Consider the following 22,436-nt stretch of genomic DNA (forward strand, 5'->3'; position numbering starts at 1 on the left):
TACACCTGCCACTTCACAAAATAAAAGGAAAGGTAGCTGGTACCGATCTTAAGACTAATACTTCACCTCAAGATGCATTTGCTAAAGAAATGGTTGAATTTGTATGTAAAATAGCACTGGACTAGGCAGGGGAAAAATATGTATTACAAGAGTTTTCTGCAATGCTGTCATTTAACTTGATCACTGGAGTGATGAGTCGCTGAAGGCAGATTAGTTTTTTTACTTCATCTTTAGGAAATACCCAAATACCCTCACAGAATTTTGAGGTAAAAGGAGACGCAACGAAGTCATAGCACTGCTTCTGTATTGCAAAAAGGTTAAAATATTTTACTTAAAAAAAAAAAACTAAAATAAATAAAAATGAAAATATTTTACTTAAAAAATATTAAAAATATGAATATAAGCTTGAAAAGGGATAGGGGGGACAGAAATAGTACAGCTTTGTTTTGTTGCTAGAAAACCAGGGGTTTTTCTCTCCTGCTTGCTATATAATAAAGGCAAACTTTGGGGCACTTGACAGGTATTCTCATACCTGAGATAGAAAGCTGAGTCCAAGCATAAGGCTCAGCCTGACCTCTCCTGTACTAAGGGGCTAGACAAAGTACAGCTTGCATTTTTTTCCACCAGATTCAGCAGCATCTTCCAGGTTTTCCAGATATTGTCAGAATCCTCAGATCCAAATGGTAAGTTGGATTTTATACATCTAATCTAAAATTTAAAAAAAACTGTGGAAGTCCTCTATTTAAAAATAAACCTTTTCAGCCACCACCTTCTGTCAGAGTATGTGGCAATCACCATACACTAGCTCTCTCCAAAAAATGGTTTTATTTTGCAGCTCATGTCTAATTCCAAACACTGAGAGCTGAAATTGCTGGATGCTATGGGCTAGTAATGAATGTATAGGAGCTTAACAGCAGGAGCAACAGACCCAGGTTAAAAATTCAGTGACCAGGAACAAATGTGCCCTTTATTTCATCTGCCAGCTAAAATCCTAGATACAGTTTATTGGCTTTAAACTTTTCTCATTTAGTAGAAAAAAATAAGCTTAGTGTTTCTTCTTAATCACAGCCACTTTAAAGGGGACATATATGGCTCTATAAATTAAGCTGGCACAGAAGTATTCTTTGTTTAAAGGACTTGGAAATTGTTTGACAGTTAACTATTAAATGGTATCTAAAATAGCTGGAATTTCCTCTGAAGAAGTGTATGCCTCTACTGAAAATGACAAATTTACACCACAAGTGATGGAAATGTACTGCTTGATGATCTCAAAGTCAGAAGCTAAGTATATGAAAAATACTAAGGTAAAGTGGTTCTCCAAGGTCACACAGCAGATTAGTGGCAGAGTCACTGTCTTTTGAATGAAACAGATTTTTTTATCCCACAAAACACATCAAGAGTTCAAGTATTTTCATTCACATTGCAATGAACCAGAGACCTCTTGAAATTTTTTCACACAGAAGAAACAACATGTGCCACACCAAGCATAGTCATTAGCCCAGTGGTTATGTATGGTTCTTGTCTGTGATATTTTGACTGGAGAGTCTATCCTAGACCTAGAAAACCTTTTCTCAAAACTGTCATATTCTCATAAAAAGGTTTGGTTCTTGATTTAGTGTTTTTCTGAGAAAGAATTTTGACCAGCTCTCCTCCTGACTCCTAGTTCAGTGTCCTATCCAGCTGGTCACGTGTGCCCCCCCCCAGCAAATATGTAAGAGTTCCCTCTTTGAGGAGCAGCAAGATCTGCAGCATCTTTGTAATAGTTCTGATGTACTTTTCTTCTCAAATTTTGGGTCTTGACATAAAAAGGCTGGAGTGAAGGATAGGGTGTTGTGCATAACCAAGTGAAGGCAGGGAGCCAAGAAAATGCTGTTGTAATTACAAGTGAACATTCTTGTATCATAAAACTGCAAAGAAAAAGCTATAAATCAGAGCTGTCCTGGTGGTCCCTGGCAGCAAAGCACAGGAGATTTGAGCTCATTCCCTGAGCTAGCCAAGAGTGGGATCCTCGCGGAGGCAGTGGCTCATTCCAAGAGAAGGGCATTCCTCGTGTCTCCTGAGTGATGGTCATGAAGCAGTGATTTTGGTGGGAGTCAGATCCAGCCTTCAGCCTTGCAGGAGTGATATTATGAAAAGTGCTGGCCACTGTGGAAAATAAAGCAAGTTGAGAACTGGAGGAATTTTATCTTCAAGAGCTCTTTTTCTTGTGTTTAGGAGCCTACCGCTTTCAGTGTTAGGTCTGTGCTATTGTCCAGATCCCATATTTGATTACTTATTGTTGTACTTCAGTATGTAATATTGTCCTTGAATTCAGGTATCTAGTTTTATGTTTCCATACACTCACTCATGACACCAAACTGTGCTAAAACCTTTCTATGGGCATTCGGAAAATGCGATGAAATTAAGTAATACTATCCAAAATGTCTCTACTGAAGTTCCTGTCACTAATGAATATGGACTCAAACTTAATCTTCACTTAGAAATGGGTTTTTCTTCTACCCTGGAACATTTTTCCTTTTTTTCTTTCAGGTGTCTCATGAGGATGTAGCTCTTTAAAAATCATTGATCTGTCTGGATAATTTACCAATTTCAAAAATAAGTTAGTAAGTAACAGGAAGGTAGGGAAGTATTAAAGCTGTCAACGTTGGGCAGTTTTCTAGAGACTTTCTTTAATATAAGCTAGGGGGGTGGTTATTTCCTGTCCCTCTGAAAGATGTGGCTTGAGCTGAGTCCACATTTACAGTTCAGGAGGGGCAAAATAAGATGATCTACTGTTTTTAAAATAAAAAATAAAAAAATCCTGAGTGTGTACAAGTGATTACAGCAAAACAAACCCTGAATTGACAGCTGCACAAACAGCACTTGCCCAGCAGTGGTAGTCAGCTACTAGGAATGCCCAGTTTCCCATCAGATTGGTAAGAATTTATAATTAATTTGGGGACTCTTCTGTAATGAAACCACAATTTAATCTGCTAACCTGATTATGGAGGAGGAAAAGGAGAGAGGGCAGAAATTCAGAGTCTCGCCGAGTACATTATCTCGCTGTTGATCGCAGTACAAAACCAAGACAGGCAGCATTTTCCAGAATCAGCCCCTACACTGGTTTAAGAGCTGCAATCCTGAAAGGTGAAGGGCTCTTTCCCAAACAGATGTGACCCCCTTCAACTCTGATAAACTTCCCAAAAAGATGAGGGAAATCTGTACCGCACAGGATGTGCTCAGCATATTGAGGGATTGAGTTAGTAATGTCCCTGATAATTGTGGATACCTCATTGTAGGAGTCAGTTTTTATTTAAATTTTTTTAATAGGAGTATACACATCTGTCTTTATACCCAGCAGCTTTTCTGGCCCACAAGAAGTCCTCTGTGAGTTTCCCCAACTGAGCTCAGTGGGATCTCTGTCAGCTGCAAGATTTATGTCATCTTTTTCAGTCCTGAGAACTGTTCCTTAAGCTTTTCACATCTGGATTTAATTGGAAAGACATTAAAAGACATTAAGTGTGCTGGAAAAGCATATTTTAGAGAAGATCTTTATAGACACTTCCATTAAAGGAACTGATCGTTGTAGGTTAAAATGGGATGAGGACAAGCCATCAACAGTTAGCAAGGACAAAATTACATTACGAACTACTTCAAATGAGAAGTTCGGCCTGTAGGTCTTGGGCCTGACTCTGAGCTCACTTAAATCAACTTCAATTAGGACAAAAATACCAGTTAATGCAGTGTAAAAATGATCTGAGATCAGAATCAAAAACTTTTGCCTTTTGGAAACACTCAAATTTCTAATTACATGCCATATATGCTAAATATAATGGTTTTAGCTGTCAATCTAGATTTGGTAATTTGTTGGATGTACATGCATGCCTGTAAAATGAGACTTGGAGAATGAAGAGGCGGATTGGTTGTTAGGGCTCCAAGGGTGGAAGTATCCTTCTCTGAATGCTGATATGCAGGCCACAGGAGTAGAGTTACACAGAAGCAGAGATACAATACAATTTAGTACGTGGGCTTCATTACAGATGTTGTAATACAAGAATCTACAGCCCTAAACTCCCCCATTGTTCCAGCTATAATGTGCTGCTTGAAGAAACCAATGAGCAGTCCTTTGGATTAAGTGTAATCTATTGCTTTTGTCTTCAAACCAAAGTTCTAGTCATATTTAGATTGACAAGCACTTAAAATCTAAGGTAATGGTCTTAGTATGAGAGAACAAACATACTTTCATTTTAAAATTGCTAAAACCGAGGAATCTGATATTTAGGAAACTACTCCCATGTCTAAAGCAAAGTGTATGGTCTTCAGAAAGAGAAACATGTCAAACTTCAAAGAAAAATAAAATGTATTTTTGTAAAACATTGGGGAGGGGGAAGTACTCTTTAGAATATTTCAGCAAAATAAATTTGTTAGAGGATGTCACCTGTCCTCTTCTCCTAAAAGGGAGTCTTTTTCTCCACTATGTCATGGGAAGTGTTTAACATTAATGGGACGATTATAGTTTGCTGGGTGATAGTGACAGGAATGAGGCATTTGAATTAAAATTGTGGCTGCTGTGTAGACTGTTCTTTTATTTTCTATCATTAAATACCTTTTTTTTTTTTCAGAATCTGTCTATTTTGGGCTATGATAAAATGAATGTAAACTAGTAAAACTGATTCTTACTTTTATCGCCTGACCTTGGGCCAGCCTTTTATATGCTCATGCACTTTCTCTTCACTTCAGTTTCCTTCTCTTTAAAAACAGGAATAATAAAACTACCTCTAGTCCTTAATGCCATTTTGTCTCATGAAGAAGAGGATATTTGCAAGGAGAGGTAAAAAGTATTTAAACACCAGCAAGTGTGTTTTACAATTTCAGTTTACTAAGTGAAAGAGTAACCACGTTGAAGTAAGCATTGAGTAATACTTGATAGTTTGAACTTTGTTGTATACTAATTTGGTTTGGATCTTTAAGAATTCCTAAAAATCTTTTAATATACAGTTTTTTGATCACTCTGCACAAGCAGTTGCCTAAGATAACCACTTAAATAACAGAAAAAAAGCTTATATCTTATTTAAATACAGCTCAGTTTGGAGCTCATTCATTTTGTTACAACAGTTCTGGCTACATCTACACTATTAATATGGGTCAGGGCCCATTCCCTGGTGGGGAATGACATGGTCTTCACCTCATTTGTGTACTGCTAGCTATGTAGTGAAGGCTGTGGTAGTGATATTAAAAACAGGATGGAACTGTGGAGGTCAGACAGATGAAGAGGATTGTCTATTGCAGCATATTTTAGAAGTTACCATGAACTCTTACACAGCTGAGAACCTCAATACACTTATTTAAAATCAAGAGGTCAAAATCTCCTGCAATATAGATAGGGTTAATGACAGTGGACTTGCAAATCTATGGCAGTGATGTGGAGAAATGCCCATAAATAAATAATTAAATAAACTAAATTTTTCTGAGAACACAGCTGACAAGGATATTTTCCAGCCATCAGTGATGAAAGAGACAGTGATTCATGGCCTTTCTTCCCTGCTGGTGCAGGATTTTGCCTGAGGATATACATTATGCTGTTTTAAGTTTTAGCTTTAAAGCTATGTTTCTTAAAATCTCCTATAATTTTTGTCTGGAGCTTCTCAACCATGCTTGAATGTTGTCTCAATTGCATGATTTAAACCTCTACCTAGCCATATAATAATTGGACATCTAAATGCTCTCATTTGGAAGTCTGTAATTATTGAAAGCATCTATATTACTTAGACGTCTACCTCCTTCTGAAAGTTAGTGTTTAAGTAGCTTTTGTCTGAGGATACAAAATTAGAAGCAAGGTTAATTTAAGATTAATTGCTGTCTGGTGAAATTCTGTTGTATATATGTAATGTAAACACTTGGAAATTTAATTTTAAAATACTTTTCTTCATGTTCATAAGTAAGCTGTGATGATGCATGAGTCTTTCTGTCTTTGTTCTTTCAATTGTAACAATTGAAGAAAAAATATGAAGTTTTGAATTTAGAAATAAATTTACTTTAAAAGAACTTCCAGATTTCTAGACCAGAACTGAAGAATATACACTGAAAGGTACTGAAATTATCTGACAAGAGAGGCTTGATCAGGATTTATTTTAACTGCTGATGCTGAGGCCAAACTTTCACACCACACTTCACTGTCAGAGGATGTAGACACACCTCAGTAGATACTGGCATCGAACCTGAAAGCTCTTTTGAGATGTTCATGAAGTGCCAACTTACTGGTTTCCAGTCTAGATTGCCACGGGGGAAAAAGTTAGCATTTTGGTAGTACTTGAAAGTGTTACTCCTCGCAGTTGAGAATATGTGAAGAGGGAGGAGTCTGAGAAGATACAGATTTAAGAACAGTCCTGTGCAGTCTGAGTCCCGTACAGATCTTTTAGCAATCCTTTCCTCTCTTATTCCTACCTACAATTAAGAATGCAACCTAAACTTGGCAATTAGACTACCCTCTCCATGCTGGGTTAATCTCTTACATTAGTGTTAAATTTGTTAAGTTTGGCTTTCAGTATTATTTATCAAATACTCTTCGTACAAAAGCATACCTTTTAATTATTTTAAAAATTAGGTGCTTTTCAGCATGTTTTTCTCTCTTTGTGACTAGAAGATCTGATATCACCATTAAAGCAACAGAACTGTCTCACCCCAGATGATCATGCAGCTCTTTCTTGGGCTTTGAAAGAATGCTTTGCCATTCATTACTTCTGGAGTTATTGCATAGTCCCAAGAATGGCGGTCGGATTTCTAGTGTGGTGGTTCACATGCGAAAATAAGCAATAACTAATTGACTCTTTCTACTGTTAACTCAAGCAGTCCCTTTATTTAAGTAGACTGTCGAAGACAAAAACCTATGGAAATATAACTCCTTGTTGAATAGTGTCTTTCACTCCATCCACTTCTTGGAATATTAAAAGGTATGGAGGAATGAGTACACGTGTGCGATAAAACTAGGTGGAAGAACGTGACATGCATGCTGTTGTTGATAGAAGCTCTGCTTAATATATTGGAAAAAATGTTCAAGAACAGTTAATCCTTACTTTGGGATTACCCCCAGAAAGTTGGCAAGGTCAGGCTGTACGTGGATTGTGTGTCATTTAATTTCTGGCTGCATGAGTTGCCTGGGGGTAGCATTAACTACTATGTGGGACTTGTTCTAAGCTACATCTGTGAATCATCATTCTTTGTTTGAAGATAGTGGACTCCTTCTATCCTCCAAGCTCCTTCTCTTGACAGGTGCAATCAGTAGCCTTAATTGTAGTGCCTATCAGGTGACTATGCCTTTATGCAGAGATTAATCAGTTTGGAAAATGCTATTTCCATGTAAACTACATGAATTAATCAGATTATAACCCTGTGTTTTTCATGCATATCATAAACCGTGTGAGGAAAGGGCTTAAAGTCATTTAATTAAGGTTTACATTGTGCAGTGTGAAAAGCCTTTCTGAATTTAATTTTTAAACAGATGTTAACATTGGTTCACATGAAATCTAATCAACTGGGAGAACGGCACATTGTGAGGAAAGTGCTGAAAACCCCTAGCAGAAGTTATTGCTTGGGATATAGTAAATTCATTTACAACAGAAGCTGTGGGGAAAAGGAATTTGTTTGCAATACCCATCACCTAGTTTTTGTTTAGCTTGTAGGTAGCCAACCTGGTAAATCCAAGAGAATTAGATGGATATGTTAAGGAGTCAAATTTTAGCTACTTTGTGTGTATGTATGTAAGATTACACAAGCAAATATATCTTCCCTTTGTGCATTTCTGTATGCATTGTGGGTGTGCACAAGTTAAAGCCAGGTGGAAGCTTGGTCAAAAATTTCTTCGTCAAGAGAAAGCAAAAACAATCACTAAGAACAATAATTTTGAATACATACAAATTTAAGTAGTTGCTCAGCTTTGGGACACTTAAGTCCTCAAACTCACCTCTAGAGCTGTGATAATTGTTGGGTTTTTTTCAGTAGCCTTTACATGTGAAATTTAAATCAACATGTTAAAAAGTCATGACGTTCATCTCATCACTGATGCAGACAGCTTTGTTGCAATGTTGTTGTACAGATGATACTGCCTTTTGAGGCCTCAATTCTCAGGGAGAGGGGAAGAACTTCCCTGATTTGGGGGGCATTTTTTCTCCTGGCATAGAAAACAAATGAACATTGATTGTTTGTAAATAAACTTGCTACCAGTTTTGTTCATGCATTAACTCTGCTGTTGTCTAGACTTCTGGCTTGCAAGTGAAATTGAGGACTAGAGTTAGATCTGTCTATCATTTTAACCTGGCATGCAAGCATTTTCTCAAGCTTCAACTCGGTCACAGCCTGAGATTTGTTCATGCATATGGCATGTGGCTACAGGCAGTGTGACCGTAATGAATCATTTGACTCCGCAAACTTAACCTTGAACTAAGACCCAGCTACTAAAGATGGTAAAATCTTGTCCTTCATGATCTACTCTGGACCCTGACTTAATTCAGTTTTGCACCGTAACTATTTCTGCCCATAATTTTATATCTTCAGAAAACACTGATTAAGGCCAAGCTGAATATGATTTTTTATGTACTTAGAAAACTGATGTGAGGAGACATATCACCAGTAAACTAACAGTATCAAGCAGTGTGTTTATTAGGATTGTCTCAGACCTCCTTGGTAAAGTCAACTGCAAGGGCCACAGAGAACAACAAACTTTTACAATTTTCAGTTTCATGGAATAATCTGAAATGTAATATAGGTTTAAGAGGAAAAACACAAACCACATACTGTGCTAAAACAAACATGTGAAAATTTTATCGTGAGGATGTGGTCTTAAATGCACATGGGCTAGTGTAGTGCCTGTCTGCTATTCTTGCTAAAAGAATGATCTAATGTTACTAGATTGTCATTACAAGACGCTTAATCCCCGGAGTGAGAAACAGGAAGAATATTCACAAGTTTCAATGCTATTTACTAATTGCCAATTGACTTGAGGAAAGCTAAAAAATGACTGGAAACATCCATCCCCATCCTGATACACACACATACTAATAATGGAAATGGAAGCCAAGACAAACAGCTAGCAGTGCAGTGCATCCTGTTGGCATCGTATTTTTGGCACTGTTGTAGCTACACAGAAAACAAGTGATACAAGAAATGTGTAAGGACATCTGTTCTGTAACCTATGGGGCTTCACTCACAAAACAGTTGTAAAATCTTCTGGGGGAGAGAAAAATTTCTCTGTATCTGTGCAGATGCTCTATTGTAAGAAAAATATCAATGGAAGGAAGCATTGAGCTTTTAAAAGAGGAAATTGTTCACCAGATTCACTGTCAAATGTTCCATTCTTTTCTTTCCTTTTCATTTAACCTAAGTTATCTGCCATTCACAAGTTATATTTAAGCCAAATGGTGTAAATCTGTTGGGACTAATAGAATTGAATCATGGATTAAATTAGCCCGGTGTCTGCTTGTAACTCTTCTTTGCTGCAGATTACTTGGGCTCTGTGTCACTCTGCTGACTATTCAGGTCACAGCCTCTCAGCTACCAGCTTCCTTCCTGAATCCAGCATCTTCATGTCTGTCTAGGGGCTCTCTCTACCATTCATCTACTGCCCTTCAGCCACATCCCATGAATGAATACTTTAAAAAGGAAAGAAACTTTCCCCAACTTCAAATGTTGTTGCAAAAGTTGGGATATAAGTAGTTAGGCTTCCCCCACAAGTATGCTATGGAGAGAGAGACATGGTTCTATGAAAAAGGAATCAGATCTCATATAAACCTGGAACACATTAGGAAACTGGAAGATAAAGAGGGACTGTGAGGTATAGGAGGTTTGGAGGACTTGGGGAAGGAAATTTTAGCTCTGGGAGCTGGGAGCAGCTGGGGGTCCTGGGTGGGAGACCATTTAGGAGGAGGAAAAAGTAGGGGCCTAGGTAGGGGGAGATTTGTGAAGAAGTAGAGGTGATCGCCTCTGCTGTAAAAGAGGCCAGAGCTCTGGGGTGGATAGTAGGGAGAGGAAGACCAGGGGCACTGGAGTGGCTTGGGAAAGATGTGGGACTGAGGCAGAAGATGTGGGTAGTGGGGACTCGGTAGTGAGAAGCACGAACTTTTGAAGAGATCATCAGCTTCCAGAGCAGCAAAGGCGAGAAGCCTAGCAATGAGAGATGGTGTAAAGGGCTGGCTCTTCAACAGTGCTCACACAAATACCCTGACATCTCTACTTGGAACATCGAGGATACAGGTACAGGACTGCTTCCCTGGCGCTTCCTCCCTCTAACATTTGGTTTCAGAAATACAATACATCTAAGATCTGACCTTTTATATCACATTTCAGTTTGGGAAGGGCATGGCTTAAAGAAGGGTGAGATGCAGAAATGAGACTGTGCCACATTACAAGCATTAGGATTTGGATGTTGTGTTGATATTAAACACGCTTATACTTCAACACCTTGAATCATACCTTCATTTTATATGTTTCCTCTAATTGTTCCATATTTACTTCCTTGACATCCATATAGTAATGATCCATGCTTACAGGCAAAGAATTCATTATTTTATATTGTAGTACTTCTTCCCTTGTTGTTAGAACAGAAGACATGCCCTCATGATCTGTTTCTATTGAGACAGTAGCTAATATTCCTCCAGGAAGTTCCAAAGCAGTTTTTCTGGAAAGCAACCCTGAAAGCTGCTCTGTAATTTATGTGGTATGCCTTGCAATTAGCCAGATCTGTGAGTAAAACATTAGTAAGTAACAAATGTACTCATATTCAGAGCAATTCTAGAAAGGAATTAGGAAGTTTGGGTTGGTCTAATTAATCTCTTGATGTTTTGGGGATTTCAGTGACCACTGATCAAGACTGTTATGCATATCATATGATCAACCCATGGTCTAATCTTGAATGAAACATTACTTGGCTCTACCTCTTACCAACAATGATCAGGACCTTTTTGTCCAAGACACTGTACAAACAAATAACTTGAACAAATAGTTCTTCCACAACAAGTTTACAATTCACACATCAGACCTGGAAGCCAAGAATGGATATAAAAAAGTAAAGAAGGTGAGTTCTAAAACAGAGGACGTAGCAGTTAAACTGTGTAGGAGGAGCAGAGGTCTCAGCTTCCTTCTCTCCTTGCAGTGCTACCTGGTAATGGGTTTTGAATTACCAAACTTAAGAAGAAAGGACATCTTGATTGTTTTGTTAATCTGCATCGGGAAAAGTGGATATGAGAAGACAGGAGATGCTTGTATGCCAGTCCCTACTCATTGAATTGTTTGGTTCTCATAGTTGCTAACTCATGACCAACTAAAGTACAACAGAGGAGCAGTCCTGTGCAAGGAAGCACAGGGGCCCAAATCGCTTGCCTTCCTCACATGATGAGTAGTGCTTGCGTTGCAATGAAAAGGACCCCAGGGAGAGGAGGAGAAGAGAGAAACTGGGATGAAGAAATGTGTCAGATTACTGGAACAAACAGAGAAGCTGAGAGGAGAAAACCCTTGTTGCCACTGGGAGAAATTATCTGGGTTGAACAAACAGTGATTTTGCTGTGCAGTCAAGATTGAGGATGGAAAGGCAGGTGGTGATTAGAGCTTATAGAAGTTGAGAATGCATGTCTAAAACTACAAGGGACACTATGAGGTGGTAGAGAAAGAGCTGTCTTATAAAAAAACGCAAATACATAAAAATGTCAAGAAAACCAGAAGAAATGAGGAAAGGGAGAACTCATTCACTGGGGAACTCAATAAGTGGTAAAAGTGAAAGATCCTGTAATGGGAGAAGTTGTTATTAAAGTGAAGCTGAGGCTCAGCCCTTAGCCATAGCATGGAAAAAGGATAAAAAGAAAGATGTGGGCAGCAGAGATTTTAAGGTGAAGGGGAAAATTATGTCAATGGATGGGAAGAAGGAGCAAGTTGAGAGCAGGTTAGCTGTCAGATACAGGGGGCCCAGAACACATGGTAAAGGTGGAGTGGATGGATGAGTAACAGTGATAATCTGAGGTTTACCAAGACACTTTATAAAATGGTTAGCTTTTTATTTGTTTGCTGGGGCATACAACATAAAATTTCACAGACTAGAAAGATTCCACCTTCGTGCATTGTGGGTGGAAGTACCTTGTACAGCCTTCTGAAGCTTTAGCAGCTAGTCATTACTATAGACAAATCTGGGATGCATGGTCTTTTACTTTAGGGCAGCCTGGCAATTTTTGTGCTGTTATTCATTTCACCAAAATACACATTGTCTAATAATATTTAAGTTGTATAAACATACCTTTCAAGGGAAGGAGCTGTTGAGAGAATCCAGGCAAAGAATTACAAAAGCAAATCTAGTACTTCATTACAATGGCAGCTCCTGATCCAGACAGAGTTCCTGCTCTCCGACAGGAGTGGGAAATGAAGATAGAGACATGGATTCTTTCTGTCTCAACAATTATGAAGAGAGCAACTTCCAATTTTTGAAACAGCAGTTGTTGCCTCACTGTGAAGAACAGTGCTGTAAGGCCTGCAGTTAGTTCTAATGTTTGAGATGTTACCTTAGGTGACAGTGTCTGTGAAAGATTACCTTTTTTTTTTTTTTTCCCTATGATTAGTTCTGAATGCATCTTAGGTGGGAGTGATTGAAGAGAAAAATCCATTTTTCAGTTCTGCTTTACATTTCACCTTCAAGACAGAACTGACCTCAACTGTTTTATTGTGCTGGGTGTGTTTTCAAAAAGTCAGCCACGTGGTGTCTGAAAGTTTCATAATCAACCTTTGTAATTAATCACAAAAGATCATTTGTCTTTTACCAAAGCAGTTAGGGGGGAGGGAAGAACAATTCTGAGTCCTAAAGCAGGATTCATGAAGATGAGAGAGAAGTTCGTCAGTAAAGAATGCACTTGCGCAGAAAAATGTCAGCTGAAAATTGATCATTCTTCTACTGCTGATGCTTCATAATCATCCCATATTGGCTCACTCTGTTTAGCACTCTTCACTACTGATGTACAAGATATCAGTCTGCTGCGTTGTTCAAGGTCTAGCCTTGGAGTGTCAGTAGTGTCCTGCTGACCCTCTTCCCGTTGCTCACACCTTCTGCAATCAACTACAAGACAAGAGTTTGTCCGTAGGAGCTCCGGAAAATGTGGGCTCTAGGAAAGCACATGGGGAAGCTGGAGAGACCTTACAGGCCAGAGAGGCAAGAATCCTAAAAGTATATCATGTTCTTCATGTTCTTCCATGAACATAAAGGGAAGTCACTCATATACCCAGGAAGAAGAAGATATCCTCAAACCTGTGCAGAAGCACAGCTGTTTATCATGGAGCTGTTATGTACCCATTTTATTAGCTCTGTAGCCTAAATGGCTTCAATATACAGGAAATTATTTAAATCTAGAATATCAAAATACACACCTTCCTTCATTTGGTGTTAATACTGTTGTGCCAATGGGGTTTTTAACAACTCATTTTTTCTTTAGGCAGCATTAAGTGCCTTGAAACAGTTTTCAGAACAAGGACTGGATCCAGTGGAAGGGGCTATGAAAGTTGAAAACGGATCACATGAAAAGTAAGTACCATTTAAATCCTCTGCATTTTAATGCCTGTGTGGTGTGGTAGATAAGAAATGTTAATTAAGAGCTTAGTTGCCCTTTTAAACCTGTGCAAAACTATTTCCTCTGGAATTTATGTAGTTTGTGACAATTTGAGGGGATAAACAAGATTTCAGGTTTAGCGTTACTGACAATGTTTACTAATGAGCTATGAGACAGTCAGTCCTCCTATGGAAATCCTAAAGAAAAGGATTTTCTTTTCATTGTATGGATTCTGTGTAAGTAGCATAACATGATTTTTGTCAAATATGTTGTAACACATGATATTGCCTGTAAATAAGAAGAGCTATCTGCCAGTAAGTCCTTATGTCTGCAAGATGTATTTTACCCTAGAAAATTTAAAAGCTAAAATTTATTTCAGGTCTTAAAAAACTCTTATATGGAATATTAGTAGTAGACAATAGAACCAGGTTTCATACTGGATTTTCAATTATTTAAGAAAGTAGGATTGTCTGTTCAGTATGGATATTTTTTTTCCAGCTGCTAGTCTGTTTATGTAAGGTAGTCCTGTGTTGCTAAATAAATTGGGAAGTAATAGAATAAAAGAAAGAAGACTAAAAGTGGCATTTGGAATTTTCAATAGATATATTGTGGCTATTTATAAACTAATTTAATCAGAAACATTTTTCCATATGATCTCATCAGCATAGTATTTGAACATAAATATTGTTGTTTCACTTTAAACTGTTACCTTCCACAGTGACCTTTGAATCTCATGTGCCATCTGGTAATAAACATGTCTTAAAGATGTGCAACCCTGGACCTTACCACTCTTGTTAATGTATTAATCTTTCAGACAAGTCAAGCATCTGGGAGAGAAAGCAGACAATAAACAGACTAACTCAGGCACCATTGCTCAGGACTGCAAGGATTCAAAGGCTGTCGTCTAGGAGCTTCCCAGCACCCACGGCTGCCACTGCATCCTTATAAACCTGTCAACACGCAATAGGGTGTATGTGTACAAGGAAATGAATGACTAATACCATTATTTGAGTCTTATGTGAAGACAACACTATTCTAACACGAGAGATAGTATACATGGTACTGTTTATTCAACTGCGGAAAAAAATAAAATTGAACATTTCCCTTAGAACTCAAGATCAGAGCATAAGTCAATTGCCCAGAGGCAGAAGAAGTCTGATCATGTTACTGGAGGTAAATAACAACTAATTAAAAAAAAGTGTTAGAAAAAAAAGGGAAACTTTAAAATTGATTAATATTGAGGAAAACAAGTCAGCATTGGTTCAGTTATACAATTTTTTCGTAGTGTAGTTTTAAGTTCAGCTTACTGTTTTTTAAATAATGCTTGAATATTTTAAATTAACCGATGACAGTGCTGTGAGAATTGTAGTTGTTGTCTTCATATATAGTCATACAGCTTATCTTTTTATGCAGACATTATGCATTCTTCATTCTATATGAATATGTATGACTTTAAGATGCACTACTCAGAGTTGTATGCAAACAGACGTTTAAATCATGACAAGTATTTGCTTAACATGAACAGATGTTAGTTATGATCAGTCTCGATATACTCCAGGAAAAAAGCAGATATGGTATTTGATTTTCCTTGCCATAATCAATTAAAGAGGCGTCTTGCCTCCAAGCAACATTTTCCCCTTCAATTCTGCTCTCTGTTGTGTGAAGCACATCTACACCCCATTCTGTGTGTTGTATCAATCCACCGTTTGCATCAACTGAGTGTTTTTAATCTCTGCATTCGGACCAAGAGCAAAAGGTAAGACTGCAACGTTATCAAGCCAAGGATGGAAAACTGTTGATGTAAAGATCATTCTTTTGTGAAAGGAGTGGCAGCAGAGATAAGACCTGTGGCTGCTCTGTACCAGCATATTTAAGTGTGTGGCCAAATGCAGTAAAACCACATCAGTTCATGTGTACAATGACAGTGTCGTCTCTTTCTTTATCATTCACAGGTAGACAACTAAGAGAATGAAGTGAAAAAAAACCAGTTACAAACTAACAAATGACTGGCTACCACGCCAAAGCCAGGGTTCAACCTACCTTTCCCCATGCCACCACCTTCTACAAACTTACTGTGTTAGACCAGTCATCCTGGCATTTAAGTCATTTATTTATCCAAAATACAGATATTTTATTTTATGTAAACCTAATGCAATAAACACATAAAGCTTCTACCGACTGCATAACAGTCACGACAACATTGCATAAGATTTTAGAAGCATGTAAACCGGGGATCACAACCCAAGTGACTCACGCAGGAAAGCAGACAAACAGCAATGTAAGGAAATGGTGCAAGGTACGGTAGCATTGATTCACCTTGGGGACAGACTTCCAGGGTAGCATGCATCATGCTCTTACAGAATCAGTGGTCACTGAAAATTTGGAGTCCTTTATTCTACTTCATGTTTCTCATGGGTATGATTCACTCTCCCCCCAGCAGATGAGGTGCCTTTGTGCTGCAAGTTTGCAGTTTTCTAGGGTCCGACTCCATAAGAGTCAGGAACAAGCTGAACTTTTCAGTTCTCACGGAACTGGGAGATTTCCAGAGGCATTTGGCACCTGGCAGACTCAAGTTATTCAGGCAGCAGCATACAAAATAATTAGCTCTTGCACACCATCCTTCTCAGGGATATGTTACCTGCCTAACTGGCAAACGGAGCAGAAATTCTACTGCTCCTTCACCTCAGCAGCCAGCTCAGAGAGCTCAGAAACAGGCTCAGTCTGTGCTTTAGCAGTACCTGCCAGTATGCAGAATACAAATGGCAATACTGTCCCCTCCCATGGAGAACAAGAACAAAAGGAAGAGGCAAACCCATTCCTTGACAACTCTGTCCTAAGGGCGAGAGGCTGAGCTTGCTGGGGAGAATGTGACAAGGAGACTGGCAGTATGGTCTCACTGGCATTAACAGAACCTCCGTGGTGTGTTCCCTGTCCTCTCACTACAGAGAAACCCTTTGTACCGGTTTGCTCAGTTCAAGGTGCAGCTTGATACTTGGTGCCGTTCTCTAGGTACAGCCACAAAAATGTGCCCAGTAAACTTCAGATTGGTTGCCTTGTTGCAGGTGGCCTCTGCACTGAGCACCAGGCTTGCTCCAGTGCATGTGGAGAACAGCAAAGTGATGCTCGCATCACTCTAAATGAGCAAATTGCAACCAAATGCATGCAACCAGCTGTCTAGGCCCAAGATGGCTCATTCAGGCCCTCCAGTCAAGACAACAGTAAAGAAAGATAATCTCTATGAAACTGTTATCATCTCAGGTCCTCTTGGTGGTCAGAAGCATGCTTGATTCTGACTCTGACAAAAACCAAGGCAAGTAACTGCTTTGGGGGGGGTTCACTCTTTTTTCTCAAAACCAAATAAACATGGAGCAGATTTGGGGAGGAGGGTCATATTGTAGTAGGATTTCTAACTATTTTCCAAATGCAGGGTTGACTAATAATTGTTGTAATCACTAGTCAGAAAGTTCTGGGCAGCCTCAGGTAAAGTGCACAGAGATGACGGTTTTAAAGTACCTCCCAAGCCACAGGTTAAAAGCCTCATCGAAGAGGCTCCAATGAAGGCTAAGACAGAGCTTTTCCTGACATAAATCTGAAGAAAGAGTTCCTGCTCCCTGCAGGTATGGATGGGATCACAGAGACTTCACTATGGAGCTCATCAAGATACCGCAGCTGAACTCCATGATGTCATTTTGGTGTCACTAAGGCACTCCAAGGCTCCTGTCTCAATGAAGAGGTTTCAGTCTGTCCACCTGCATATCATACATGAGAAGTTTCTCAAAGAAAATCCCGCGGTATTCACACACACATATACAGAAATGCACTTTAAATGTAGTTTGGTATTATCACTAGCAACCTCCCAAGAGCCCAAGGAAAATTCTTGTACCAGAGTTGTTGCAGCAGCCAGTGGACTTGTCTCCGATCTTCAGTCTTGTGAGTTCACAGCTGTTCCTCTTAGTTCCTGAGCTGGCAGCATCTGAAAGCTGTTGGGGAGGTCTTAAGTCCAATGGTCTAAAACCCACTTTATTTTCCTTCCTAACCTGATTTTCTTTCTGATTTTGCTTCCTAAAATTAGATAAGAGTTTGTAAATAGGGGCACGTGGAACAGAGCAAACTTTATATTTAGTTTTGTTTAATAATTAGCTAATGATGGACACTGGAAGAGTATCAATATTTTTGAAAGTTATTATTAGTTCTATGAGGGTTGAGTTTACTTTTCTGATAGCAGTTAATATTTTTTTTAATTTTTATTTTTTAGACTATACGTTCTTTGAGGTAGAGACTTTGTCAAAATTCTGTTTGCAATGTACTGAGAATAGTTTAGTTCCCTGTTTAGCACACATCCCACACCTCTCATCCTGGGTCTCAGAGCATTTTCAAAGATGAACAAATGCCATATTTTACACATGTGGATCTGAGGTGCAAACTGGTGCTTAAGAATAAGGAACAAGGCTTAGCATAGGCAGTCTGCCTATCTAGCAGACAACTGAGCGCACTGTGGTGTACACTGTGTTCAACTCATTAAGGACTCAGAACTTAAATTGTCATCAGTTCTGGACCTATAACACTCATTAATCCGGAGGAATTATACTAAAGAGAAAATAGGACCCTCAGGTATCCTCTCAGAAAATCTCCTCAACGCCTTCTGGGGGTCAGTGCACTTGCACAGGAAAATCTCATCACTGAGTCAATGGGGTATCTGATACAACTCGAAGGACGAGAATTCACATGGTTAATTTTATATCTGAGTTATCATCTGCAATTGCACGCTGGCCTGTCAACAACTCAATACACTCTGGAAGTTTCTGTTCTCACATTGATACATAGAGCACTGATTTCCAAAGGGACAGATGTACTGCTTCCAACAAATGCAAAACACAGCATCGGGGCCATAGAGCTAGAAAAGAGGGTGAAGGTTTCTGTCCCCAGCCTTCCTAGCATTCACCTTCCATTTACAGTGGAGGTGAATTTACCCCATAGGTAGAGTCCCCACTGAATTCAAGAGAGAATTATGCTGGCATATAATTTCCCCTGATTGAAGTCATAGTCATAGGATTTAAAAGATTCAGCGCTCATCAGCAGCATTTTTAGAGGCTCTTTGGATAACAAGTAGAGAGGAACCTCAGGAGCTCTTGTTCCCTCTCCCATCTCTCCCCTCTGAAGCATGAGGAAAGGGCTGAGGCACAACAGATTTAAAAAATCAGTAGGGGAGTAGTCAGGATGAATGACTGCAGGAATATGGAATCTCCTCCTCCTTGGCCTGAAGTGACAATGAAATTGAATCCTTCCTGAAGTGTATGCAAAGCCCTTGATCTCTCTGACAGCACTTTACTACATGCATTTTATTGGTGGGTGGCTGCTTGTTGTTGTTCTCGTCCCTCTGGCCTGCTCCAATTCCCCACGAAACAGCAGAAAGTTTCCCATTTCCTGCAGCGAGAGTTGAGCAAAAATTTTAAGCTGGCTTTGTTTTCCAGTTAGTGGGCAGAGGGTTGGGTTTTTATTTGTTTGTTTCAAAACACTTTGTAACAAAAATACGCTTCGTAAAATCTTTTTATCCTCTCCCAGAAACATCCAGCATTTTCCCACTCTCAGTTGCACCCCATAAGCAGGTAAGATTTTCTTTGCTCAAATAAGAATGGCCTTTGCAACCCCTGAGAAAAATCAGTGGAGGGCGAAAGGTTCTTTTTAATGATGGTGAAGACAAGACTATGTCAGATCCCTGAACACAGCATTGCATGATGATTTTGTGTGCTTTGGGGGGACATTGTTCTGTGACCAGTGGGAACGGATAGTGACAGTCCTTCACCAGCCTTCCAGCTCAAACACGGCAAGTTACCTGCGCTGAGCAACAGTGTTCGGCATGTGTTCGGTTATGCCAAATATATCTCCAGAAGAAGAATTTATCTCCACATATAACTCCAGAAGAGCTGGAAGGAGAGAAGCATGTCCTGAGTAACAGCTTGCTCTGCCTTTCCCTCCCCACGGCCGATGAACCTCAAGCTGAAGGGGCAAGGTACCATCAGGACTAGGCACAGGGAAATGTGGCTTCCCCTCTGGGTATTTACCTCTCGTGCAGGTCCCTTTCTGTTTGTAATTGCATTCCTGAGGCGTGATACTAGCTGAGCAAGTGTGTACGTTGGTAGATGAGAAGTGTATGAAGTGCTTTGGTGGTACGATTTCTATTATTCCACATGAATGGCACTGGCTTTCGTTTTTGATCATACAGCTTGTTATTTGCTTTATGCAGTTAGTCATGGTTGGCTGTGCACTTTTGTGCTTGGTGTTTTAACTCCGTAGCACTTCAGTACAAAGGAAATTTAAAACACAACAATGAAAATGTTTCTAATCTGTTCTTAATTAAATAGACCTCAATAATTGATTTATGAGAAGAGAGAAAGCAAAACAGAGTGGTTGCTAACCTGCAAATATAACTTATTTAAGGGCCAAACTTTCCTTAATTTACCATAACCAGGATCTAGGGGAGCCTGAATACCCATGAAGTTTTATCGGACAGCACACAATAAATGAGAGGAAAATTAACCTGGATAAAACAGTTTATGCCTCTCACTACAATAAATTAAAAATATCTTTGTGCATTCAAACAGATCACCTAAGCCTGCTTACTTACTTTTGTTTGTGATTATATCTGCAGCATAGATTTTCATAAGTCACTGGTACCTGTTAAAAATGTTCAAGGGCAATAATAATAAAGTCAATATAGTCTAATTCCCTTTTTTATAATGGCCTGTTTCCACCCCCCACCCCACCCCCAATTCACTGTAGTTGAACTGGGCTGGAGATAGATTTGGGTTTTTTTAATTTATTTAGGTTTAAAGACAGGAGGTCTTCACAGGTGGTTCAAAGCAAAGAAGACATATTTAAATAGGGTAGGGAAAAAGAAATCAAAAGTGACATCTGTCTGCGGTGCAAAAATTGAATTACCTATTGCCTAAAAATATACCTGATTTTTTTGAAACTGAAAGACTAGGCTCCATCCAGGCTCTGCTGAAGACAGTAGACGTTTGTCCATTAACTTCAATAGAACCTGAATTTAATCCAGTATTGTACCCCCAAGCCACGTAGCTAGCTAAATCAAATGTAAGTGTGATAACCCAAGTATTTAAACTGAACTTTCTTGCCTTGTATTGTCATAAAATGACAATTTATTGCAAACCAAACTTGACTTCCTCCTATATGGAAACAAAATATAAAGTAAAAGAGGTGCAGAAATTTTTTTCTTGTCAGGTAAGCTGTACCAGTCCAGAGTGCAGCACAGTAACTATACTCCGACCAGCTTTTACACACAGCCTTTTTAACCAAGTCCCCAGCTGTTATATCACCAGGGTTATTGGTGATTGAAAGTTCAACCCCAATGATAACTTGTAAAGTTGGGAATTGTTTACAGGTGCACCAGAAATAGTGTAGGTAGGCACCTGGTAAGCAGAGACTACAGTTCTGGTGCACAATACATGGTAGGAGTAAACAATTAAATGAGCACAAAAAGAAATAGTTCCTTACAAAAGAAAAGTCACCAGGCCTAAGGCTGTGCAGTCAATTTATGCAGCTCACTTCAACAAAGCTACTCTTATTATTGTGAAATATTTGTTGTGTGTGATCAACACAGCGCAGAGAAAGATGTTGCTACTATTTCAATGTTTCTTCTAACTCATAGACAAAATAACCCAGGGCCAGAATGTTAACAACACTGACCTAGTTAAAATATACCAGAAAGGATGAGATTTTCTGATGTCTTCTGAAAATCCGATCCCAACTGGGCACAATTATCTTGAATATCACCTTTTGAGTAATTTTGAAAGTGCTGTTGAACTACCAGCAGATCTATCAGCCTGTTGTGAAGACCTACAAACATAAGTGCCTCATTAAGGAGGAAGGACACTGTCAAGGCCTTGACACCCTTATGTACAAAATTTTGTGGCAGATTTTGCAGGCATCTGAAGGTAAGTACAGGAGACTTCTGTCCCTTCCCTCTGCATCAGTTGTACTCCTAACTGCTGCATTTGCACAAGAGCTGATGCAAAAGTTTCCATGCAAATTTCAAAAGATTAAGAAAAATTTTTTGTGAAACAAAAGTTTGTGAGAAATCAGAGACTTAACAACTTCCATGATTTCTTTTTGCTATTTTCTTTTAAATATTGGTTTACCAAAAAGCCCTGACAAACCCTTCCCAAATAAATCATGGTTTTCTTTCCTGCTACAAACAGAAGTCCTTCACATTTTTTTTCAGTTGAAGAATAAACACAAAATAGCTTTGTAAAATCTGGGAAAAGGGACAGTACTGACTTTTTTGAATGGAGTTTAAAAATTCATATATATCTATAAAATATATTTTATATATTATATCATTATATATGCATACTATGCTTAAATATTATATATATATTTTTGTGTGTTTCCATGTGTGTGAATGGATTCAAACTACATATATTTGTGTCTGTGTGTATTTAAATGTATGTATACAAATGATCTATCATCTGCCAATTTGAAAACAGAATGCTATTTTAAGAAGCACCTACATTCTAGATACACAAATGTTTAAGTAAGTGCCTTATTTGGGGGCAAATTAGGTATGGAAAAATCTCTGTGCACCCCAGATCTAACACAAAATATCTTAAAGTCCACAGCCAGCCAATTTCTCAAAGCAGAAGATTGCCCATGTAAATCTCCATTTCTGGGCATGTTCAGAAGCACTTTGATCTTAGCCATGTGAACTATTTCCCACTCAGACGCTTTGGGAATCTGAAGCCGGATGCTCCCTTTCACCCAAGGACAGGATACCCTATCCTGTAGACATTCAGGGATTCTTACCAGTTTGGGCAAGATACAAAGTACTGGTGAAGGAGGAACTCCTGCCAACAAAAATCTGCTTTT

At 38.9% G+C, this 22,436-nt stretch overlaps 1 protein-coding gene across 1 annotated transcript in view; it reads left to right on the top strand.

Moving 5' to 3' along the window:
* Positions 1 to 15,466, top strand: part of STAU2 (staufen double-stranded RNA binding protein 2) — a 175,311-nt gene extending 159,845 nt beyond the window's left edge. Inside the window, exons 14-15 of the mRNA XM_010575882.1 lie at positions 13,437 to 13,525; positions 14,365 to 15,466. Of these exons, the coding sequence (XP_010574184.1) occupies positions 13,437 to 13,525; positions 14,365 to 14,458 (183 nt within the window). The 3' untranslated portion in view covers positions 14,459 to 15,466. The remainder of the gene's footprint in view (positions 1 to 13,436; positions 13,526 to 14,364) is intronic.
* Positions 15,467 to 22,436: the final 6,970 nt, after the last annotated feature.

Source organism: Haliaeetus leucocephalus, unplaced genomic scaffold, assembly GCF_000737465.1.
Source record: "Haliaeetus leucocephalus isolate CR32 unplaced genomic scaffold, Haliaeetus_leucocephalus-4.0 Scaffold506, whole genome shotgun sequence".
NCBI lineage: Eukaryota > Metazoa > Chordata > Aves > Accipitriformes > Accipitridae > Haliaeetus > Haliaeetus leucocephalus.